Here is a 9,034-nt window from a genome sequence, read left to right on the forward strand (position 1 = left end):
CAGGACCCCCCCAAGACCCCCCCAGCTCTCTCCCAGTAACTCCCAGTAGCTCCCAGTGCCCCCCCAGTGCCCCCAGAGCCCCCCAGTGCCCCCCAGTTCTCTCCCAGTGCCCCCCAGTGCCCCCCAGTTCTCTCCCAGAGCCCCCCAGTGCCCCCCAGTTCTCCCAGAGCCCCCCAGTGCCCCCCAGTTCTCTCCCAGAGCCCCCCAGTGCCCCCCATGTTCCTGGTGAAGGGGCTGCTGGGTGGGGGCGGGGGCGGTGGGGGAGGGGCCGGGGGGGGCCTCCCGGGGGGCATCGGCTCCGTCCTGGGGGGGCTCCTGAGCGGGGGGGGGGGAGGGGGCGGCGCCGGGGGGGCCATGGGGGTCCTGGGGGGCGTCATCAGCGCCATCAGGTGAGGGGGGGAGGGGCGGGGGGGGTTGGGGGGGGTTTGGGGGGAATTTGGGGGGATTTTGGGGGGTTTGGGGACATTTTGGGGGAATTTGGGGGGGTTTGAGGACATTTGGGGGGAATTTTGGGGGGACTTGGGGGGGGTTGGGGAGAATTTGGGGGGATTTGGGGACATTTGGGGACATTTTGGGGGGATTTGGGGACATTGGGGGGAATTTTGGGGGGGATTTTGGGGGGATTTGGGGGCATTGGGGGAATTTTGGGGGATTTGGGGACATTTTGGGGGGGATTTGGGGGCATGGGGGGAATTTTGGGGAATTTTGGGGGGGATTTTGGGGGATTTGGGGACATTTTGGGGGGATTTGGGGACATTTTTGGGGGGGATTTGGGGGGACACTGGGTGGGTTTTTGGGGAGGGGGCGGTGACACCTCTGACCCCTCCCACAGCGAAGCCGCCGCCCACTACAACCCCGAGCCCCCCGTGAGTGCCCCTCCCCCGACCCCCGACCCCTCCCCGGTTTTGGGGATCCCTCCCCTCCCCCCAGGGGTCTCCCCCCGACCCCTCCCCGGTTTTGGGGTCCCCCCCCTGACCCCTCCCCGGTTTTGGGGTCCCCCTGAGCCCTCCCCTCCCCTGCAGCCCCCCCGGGCTCACGTCTCCACCGTCGACGCCAACGAGAGCGAGGAGGTTCGGCAGTTCCGGCGCCTCTTCACCCAGCTGGCCGGGGAGGTGAGGGATCCGCCGGGATCCGCCGGGATCCACCGGGATCCATCCGAGCCTTGGGAACCTTCCAGGATCCTCCAGGATCCATCTGAGCCTTGGGAACCCCTCAGAACCCCCAGGGATCCGCCGGGATCCATCGGGATCCATCCGAGCCTTGGGAACCCCCCGGGATCCTCCAGGATCCACCGGGATCCACCGGGATCCAGTGGGGTCCATCCGAGCCTTGGGAACCCCTCAGAACCCCCAGGGATCCTTCGGGATCCATCCAAACCTTGGGAACCCTCCAGGATCCTTTGGAACCCCCCGGGATCCTCCAGGATTCACCGGGATCCACCCGAGCTTTGGGAACCCCCCGGGATCCTCCGGGGTCCATCCAAGCCTTGGGAACCCCTCGGAACCCCCAGGGATCCTTCGGGATCCATCCAAACCTTGGGAACCCTCCAGGATCCTTTGGAACCCCCCGGGATCCTCCAGGATTCACCGGGATCCACCCGAGCTTTGGGAACCCCCCGGGATCCTCCGGGGTCCATCCAAGCCTTGGGAACCCCTCGGAACCCCCAGGGATCCTTCGGGATCCATCCAAACCTTGGGAACCCTCCAGGATCCTTTGGAACCCCCCGGGATCCTCCAGGATTCACCGGGATCCACCCGAGCTTTGGGAACCCCCCGGGATCCTCCGGGATCCATCCGAGCCTTGGGAACCCCCCGGGATCCACTGGGGTCCATCCGAGCCTTGGGAACCCCTCGGGACCCCCAGGGATCCACCAGGATCCACCCAAGCTCTGGGAACCCCTTGGAATCCTTTGGGACCCCCTGGAATCCTCCTGAGCTCTGGGAACCCCCCGGGATCCACCGGGATCCATCCAAGCTCTGGGAACCCCTCGGAACCCCCAGGGATCCTTTGGGACCCCCTGGGATCCACCCGAGCTCTGGGAACCCCCCGGGATCCACTGGGGTCCATCCGAGCCTTGGGAACCCCTCGGAACCCTTCAGGATCCACCGGGATCCAGTGGGATCCACCCGAGCCTTGGGAACCCCTCAGAACCCCCAGGGATCCATCCAAGCCTTGGGAACCCTCCAGGATCCTCCAGGATCCATCCGAGCTCTGGGAACCCCCCGGGATCCACCGGGGTCCATCCGAGCCTTGGGAACCCCTCGGAACCCCCAGGGATCCTTTGGGATCTACCGGGATCCATCCGAGCCTTGGGAACCCCCTGGGATCCATTGGGATCCGCCAGGATCCTCCTGAGCTCTGGGATCCACTGGGATCCATCAGGATCCATCCAAGCCTTGGGAACCCCCCGGGATCCTTTGGGACCCCCTGGGATCCACCCGAGCTCTGGGAACCCCCCGGGATCCACTGGGATCTCCCCCAGGGGTTGGGATCAGGATTTTGGGGTTCCCTGAGCTTTAGGATCAGGATTTTGGGGTTCCCAATATTTAGGATCAGGATTTTGGGGTTCCCAATATTCAGGATCAGGATTTTGGGGTTCCCAATATTTAGGATCAGGATTTTGGGGTTCCCCAATATTCAGGATCAGGATTTTGGGGTTCCCCGAGGTTTAGGATCAGGATTTTGGGGCTCCCCAATATTTAGGATCAGGATTTTGGGGCTCCCTGAGCTTTAGGATCAGGATTTTGGGGTTCCCCGAGGTTTAGGATCAGGATTTTGGGGTTCCCCAATATTCAGGATCAGGATTTTGGGGCTCCCCAAGGTTTGGGATCAGGATTTTGGGGCTCCCCAGTATTTAGGATCAGGATTTTGGGGCTCCCTGAGCTTTAGGATCAGGATTTTGGGGCTCCCCAATATTTAGGATCAGGATTTTGGGGTTCCCTGAGCTTTAGGATCAGGATTTTGGGGTTCCCCAAGATTCAGGATCAGGATTTCGGGGCTCCCTGAGCTTTAGGATTGGTGATTTTGGGGTTCCCAATATTCAGGATCAGGATTTTGGGGTTCCCCAAGGTTTAGGATCAGGATTTTGGGGTTCCCCAATATTCAGGATCAGGATTTTGGGGCTCCCCAAGGTTTGGGATCAGGATTTTGGGGTTCCCCAATATTTAGGATCAGGATTTTGGGGCTCCCTGAGCTTTAGGATCAGGATTTTGGGGTTCCCCAATATTTAGGATCAGGATTTTGGGGCTCCCTGAGCTTTAGGATCAGGATTTTGGGGCTCCCCAAGGTTTGGGATCAGGATTTTGGGGCTCCCCAATATTCAGGATCAGGATTTTGAGGTTCCCAATATTTAGGATCAGGATTTTGGGGTTCCTGACCCCCCTTTCCCCCCCAGGACATGGAGGTGAGCCCCACTGAGCTCATGAACATCCTCAACAGAGTCGTCACCCGCCGTGAGTGCCCCCCAAAAACCCAGCTCGGGGGGCGGATTTTGGGGTGCCGGAGACTCCTGAGGGGTCCCCGATGATTTTGGGGACCCCCCAAAACCCCAAACCCCCCCCAAAATCCCCCCCAGATCCCGACCTGAAGACGGACGGCTTCGGGCTGGACACCTGCCGGAGCATGGTGGCCGTCATGGACGTATCCCCGGGTTTTTTTGGGGGGCTTTTTGGGATTTTTGGGGGGTCCCTCCGGAGGTTTTGGGGTGCGGGGAAACTCGGGGGTCCCCCCAAACCCCCAAAATCTCCTTGACGAGCCCCCCCCCAGAGCGACACCACCGGGAAATTGGGGTTCGAGGAGTTCAAATACCTCTGGAACAACATCAAGAAGTGGCAGGTGGGGACCCCAAAATTTTGGGGAGGGGTGGGGGTTGGGGTGGCGAAAACGAGGTGGGGGTCCCCAAAAATATCCGGGGGGGGAGCTGAAGGTGAATAAAATCCCAAAATTTGGGGTGCTGAGGGTGGGAGGAGACCCCAAAACGGACGGAGAGGCCAAAAATTTGGATCCCGAAAAGGCGAAAATCGAGGAGAGGTTGGATTTTGGGGGGGTGGGAGGCACCCCAAAAACCGGGATGGGAACCCCAAAATCAGGTTGGGGCATCCCAAACTCGCGGGGTACTCAGAACTGGGGAAGACCCCAAAATTAGGGGGACGCCCTAAAAGCTGCGACCCCCCAAAACCGAGGGAGGAGCCCAAAAAACCCGGAGGGGCGAGACCCCAAAATCGCGGGAGGAGCCCCAAAACCGGGGGGGTGAAACCCCAAAATTTCCCCTCTTAAATCCCATCCCCCCCCAAAAAATGAGGAGGGGGCTCCAAAAAACCCCTCCAAACCCCCCCAAATTTTTTGGGGTGTAATTAAGAGGGGGTTGGGCAACCCCAAAATTGGGGAATTCGGGATTTTGAACCCCTTTAAACGCGGGGTGGGGGGAGGGGAGGATTTTGGGGGGATTTTTTGGGGGGTTTTGAGGTTTGGGAGGGTCCCCAAATTTTGGGGAGGGGGTGAGGAGGATTTGGGGGTTCGGGACCACCCCCCAAAATGGGTTTTGTTTGCTCAGTGTGTGTACAAACAATTCGACACCGATCGCTCGGGGACCATCGGACCCCAGGAGCTGCCGGGGGCCTTCGAGGCCGCAGGTTTGGGGCGTTTGGGGGATTTTTGGGGGGATTTGGGGATTTTTGGGGGGGATTTGGGGGTTTTTGGGGCATTTTGGGGTTTTTTGGGGATTTTTGGGATTTTTGGGGGGGGATTTTTGGGGGTTTTTGGGGCATTTTGGGGTTTTTTGGGGTTTTTTGGGGTTTTTTGGGGGGGATTTTGGGAGGATTTGGGTTTTTTTGGGGGGGATTTGGGGTTTTTTGGGGGGGGGATTTTGGGTATTTTTGGGGGGATTTGGGGTTTTTTGGGGGGGGGATTTTGGGTATTTTTGGTGGGATTTGGGTCATTTTTGGGGGCTTTTGGGTCATTTTGGGGGGGGTTTGAAGCATTTTTTGGGGGGGTTTTGGGTCATTTTTGGGGGGATTTGGGAGGGGAATTTGGGGATAAATTCGGGGGGTTTTGGGTCATTTTTTGGGGGGTTTTGGGTCATTTTTTGGGGGGGTTGGGTTATTTTTTGGGGGGGTTTGAAGCATCTTTTGGGGGGTTTGGGTCATTTTTGGGGGCTTTTGGGTCATTTTGGGGGGGGTTTGAAGCATTTTTTGGGGGGTTTTGGGTCATTTTTTGGGGGGGTTTGGGAGGGGAATTTGGGGGTAAATTCGTGGGTTTTTTGGTCAATTTTTGGGGGGGTTTTGGGTCATTTTTGGGGGGTTTTGGGTCATTTTTTGGGGGTTTTGTGTCATTTTTGGGAGGGGAATTCGGGGGTAAATTCGGGGGGTTTTGGGTCATTTTTTTGGGGGGTTTTGGGTCATTTTTGGGGGGTTTTGGGTCATTTTTGGGGGGTTTTGGGTCATTTTTTGGGGGTTTTGGGTCATTTTTGGGGGGTTTTTGGTCATTTTGGGGGGTTTTGGGTCATTTTTGGGGGGTTTTGTCCAGCTGTGCCCCCCCCATTTCAGGATTCCGGCTGCCCCCCCCGCTCTGGGGGGTTTTGGGGCGTCGTTACGGGGACGAGGGGGGGAACCTGGACTTCGACAACTTCATCAGCTGCCTCGTGCGCCTCGACGCCATGTTCCGTACGGGAACCCCAAAAAACCCAAATTCGGGGGGAAAAAACCCAAAATCGGGGGGGGAAAAAATTAATTTGGGGGGAAAAACCCAAAATCAGGGGGGAAAAATAACAAAATTGGGGGGGGAAATAACAAAATCGGGGGGAAAAAATTAATTTGGGAGGAAAAACCTAAATTCGGGGGGAAAAACCCAAAATCGGGGGGGAAAAATTAATTTGGGAGGAAAAATAACAAAATCGGGGAAAAATAACAAAATCGGGGGGAAAAAACCCAAAATTGGGGGGAAAAATAACAAAATCGGGGGGGAAAAAAATTAATTTGGGGGGAAAAACCCAAAATCGGGGGAAAAATAACAAAATCGGGGGGAAAAAAATTAATTTGGGGGGAAAAACCCAAAATCGGGGGGGAAAAACCAAAATCCGGGGGAAAAATAACAAAATCGGGGGGGCAAAATAACAAAATTGGGGGAAAAATAACAAAATCGGGGGGAAAAATAACAAAATCGGGGGGGGAAATAACAAAATCGGGGGGGAAAAAATTAATTTGGGGGGAAAAACCCAAATTCGGGGGGAAAAAAACAAAATCAGGGGGACAAAAACAAAATCAGGGGGAAAAATAACAAAATCGGGGGGAAAAAAACAAAATCAGGGGGAAAAATAACAAAATCGGGAGGAAAAATAACAAAATTGGGGGAAAAATAACAAAATCCGGGGGGAAAAAAATTAATTTGGGGGGAAAAACCCAAAATCGGGGGGGAAAAATAACAAAATCGGGGGGGGGAAACAAAATTGGGGGGGAAAAACCCAAAATCGGGGGGAAAAATAACAAAATTGGGGGGAAAAATAACAAAATCGGGGGGGAAAAAATGAATTTGGGGGGAAAAACCCAAAATCGGGGGAAAAATAACAAAATCGGGGGGGAAAAAATTAATTTGGGGGGAAAAACCCAAATTCGGGGGGAAAAATAACAAAATCAGGGGGGAAAACCTCAAAATGTGAGAAAAAAACCCCAAAATCTGGGAAAAAAAAACAAAATCTGGGGAGAAAACCCCAAAATCTGGGGGAAAAACCCCAAAATTTGGAAAAAAACACCCAAAATCTGGGAAAAACCCCCCAAAATCTGGGAAAAAAAACCCAAAATCTGAGAAAAAATCCCCAAAATTTGGGAAAAAACCCCAAAATCTGGGAAAAAAACCCCAAAATCTGGGGAGAAAAACCCCAAAATCTGGAAAAAAAACCCCAAAATCTGGGGAGAAAACCCCAAAATCTGGGAAAAAAACCCAAAATCTGGGGAAAAAACCCCAAAATTTGGGAAGAAAACCCCAAAATCTGGGGTGAAAACCCCAAATCTGGGAAGAAAACCCCAAAATCTGGGGAAAAAAACCCAAAATCTGGGAAAAAAACCCCAAAATCTGGGGAAAAAAACCCAAAATCTGGGGAAAAAAACCCCAAAATCTGGGAAAAAATCCCCAAAATCTGGGGAAAAACCCCAAATCTCTGAAAAAAACCCAAAATCTGGGAAAAAAAACCCAAAATTTGGGAAAAAAACCCCAAAATTTGGGAAAAAAACCCAAAATCTGGGGGAAAAACCCCCAAAATTTGGAAAAAAAAACCCCAAAATTTGAGACCCCCCCCAAATCTGGGGTTTTTATTTGGGGTTCCCCGAGGTGGGGGATGGGTTTGGGGGGGTTTTGGGGTCCCCCCTGGTTGATTTTGGGGTCCCCCCCAGGTGCCTTCAAGTCCCTGGACCGGGACGGCTCGGGGCAGATCCGCGTCAGCCTCCAGGAGGTGGGTCTGGGGTCTCCGGGGGGGTTTTGGGGTCCCCCCCCATGGGGTTTTGGGGTCCCCCGGGTGGTTTTGGGGTCCCCCCCCCCTCCCCCAATCCAGATTTGGGGTGTCCGCAGGATTTTGGGGGGGAATAATGAGGGGGGGGAAAGGGGAGACCCCAAAAAAACACGGCTGGGGGTCAGGGGAGAGACCCCCAAAATCCCCCCAGGGACCCCCAAAATCCCTCTGGGACCCCCAAAATCCCCCCAGGGACCCCCAAAATCCCCCCAGGGACCCCCAAAATCCCTCTGGGACCCCCAAAATCCCCCCAGGGACCCCCAAAATCCCTCTGGGACCCCCAAACTCCCCCCAGGGACCCCCAAAATCCCTCTGGGGTGACCCCAACCCCCCAAAATTCCCCCGGGGTGACCCCAAAGCCCCCAGGGACCCCCAAAATCCCTTTGGGACCCCCCCCCAAATTCTCACTCTCTGTCCCCCCCCAGTGGCTCCAGCTCACCATGTACTCATGAGGGGACCCCCGGATCCCGCCCAGGACCCCCCAAAATCCCCCCGGACACTCCAGGACCCCCCAAAATCCCCCCGGACACTCCAGGACCCCCCAAAATCCCCTTGGACACCCCCAAGTGCACCCCCAGCCCCCCCCCCCCCCAAATCTGCTGCCCCCTCCCCAAATAAAAACCCCCCCGACCTCACTCGGTGTCTTTGGCTCTGTTCTGGGGGGGTCGGGGGGGATTTGGGGGGGTCGGGGGGATTTGGGGGGGGATTTTGGGGGGATTTGGGGGGGTCGGGGGGGATTTGGGGGGCACCGGGGGGGGCGGATCCCCAGGATTGGGGTCCCGGGGGGCTCCGGGGGTCCCGGGTTCAGCTCACGGTCCCGGTGGGGGGGTCCCGGTGGGGGGGTCCCGGTGCGGGGGTCCCGGTCCCGGTTCTGATGTGGGGGGGTCCCGGTGGGGGGGTCCCGGTGGGGGGGTCCCGGTCACGGTTCCGGGTCCCGTTTCCAATCCCGGTCCCGGTCCTGATCCCGATCCCGATCCCGATCCCGGTCCCGGTCCCGGTCCCGGTCCCGGTCCCGGTCCCGGTCCCGGTGGGGGGTCCCGGTCCCGGTGGGGGGTCCCGGTCCCGGTCCCGGTGGAGGAATTCCGAGTCCCGGTCCCGGTCCTGATCCCGATCCCGACCCCGGTCCCGGTCCCGATCCCGGTCCTGATCTCGATCTCGATCCCGGTCCCGACCCCGGTCCCGGTTGGGGGGTTCCGGGTCCCGGTCCCGGTCCCGGTGGAGGATTTCGGGTCCCGATCCCGATCCCGATCCCGACCCCGGTCCCGACCCCGGTCCTGATCCCGATCCCGGTCCCGGTCCCGGTGGGGGGTCCCGGTCCCGGTGGGGGATTCCGGGTCCCGGTCCCGATCCCGATCCCGACCCCGGTCCTGATCCCGATCCCGGTCCCGGTCCCGGTGGGGGATTTCGGGTCCCGGTCCCGGTCCCGGTGGGAGGTTCCGGGTCCCGGTCCCGGTCCCGCTTTGGGCCTCCCACCCCCCCCACCCCCCAGGTACCCCCCCCCCACCCTCCCCTCCCCTCTCCCCCCGGTTCCGGGGG

The 9,034-nt window shown here is 57.7% G+C and overlaps 1 protein-coding gene across 1 annotated transcript; it reads left to right on the forward strand.

Annotated features, from left to right (window-relative positions):
• Positions 1 to 84: 84 nt before the first annotated feature.
• On the forward strand, positions 85 to 8,133 carry CAPNS1 (calpain small subunit 1). The gene is made up of 10 exons (XM_086872091.1): positions 85 to 389; positions 833 to 866; positions 1,023 to 1,112; positions 3,395 to 3,452; positions 3,575 to 3,639; positions 3,766 to 3,834; positions 4,553 to 4,631; positions 5,544 to 5,660; positions 7,383 to 7,441; positions 7,924 to 8,133. Exons 1-10 carry the CDS (start codon positions 217 to 219, stop codon positions 7,948 to 7,950), a joined length of 771 nt encoding a protein of 256 aa, XP_086728217.1. The 5' UTR covers positions 85 to 216; the 3' UTR covers positions 7,951 to 8,133.
• Positions 8,134 to 9,034: the final 901 nt, after the last annotated feature.

This window comes from Cyanistes caeruleus, chromosome 38 (genome assembly GCF_971803275.1).
Source record: "Cyanistes caeruleus chromosome 38, bCyaCae1.hap1.1, whole genome shotgun sequence".
Classification (NCBI taxonomy): domain Eukaryota; kingdom Metazoa; phylum Chordata; class Aves; order Passeriformes; family Paridae; genus Cyanistes; species Cyanistes caeruleus.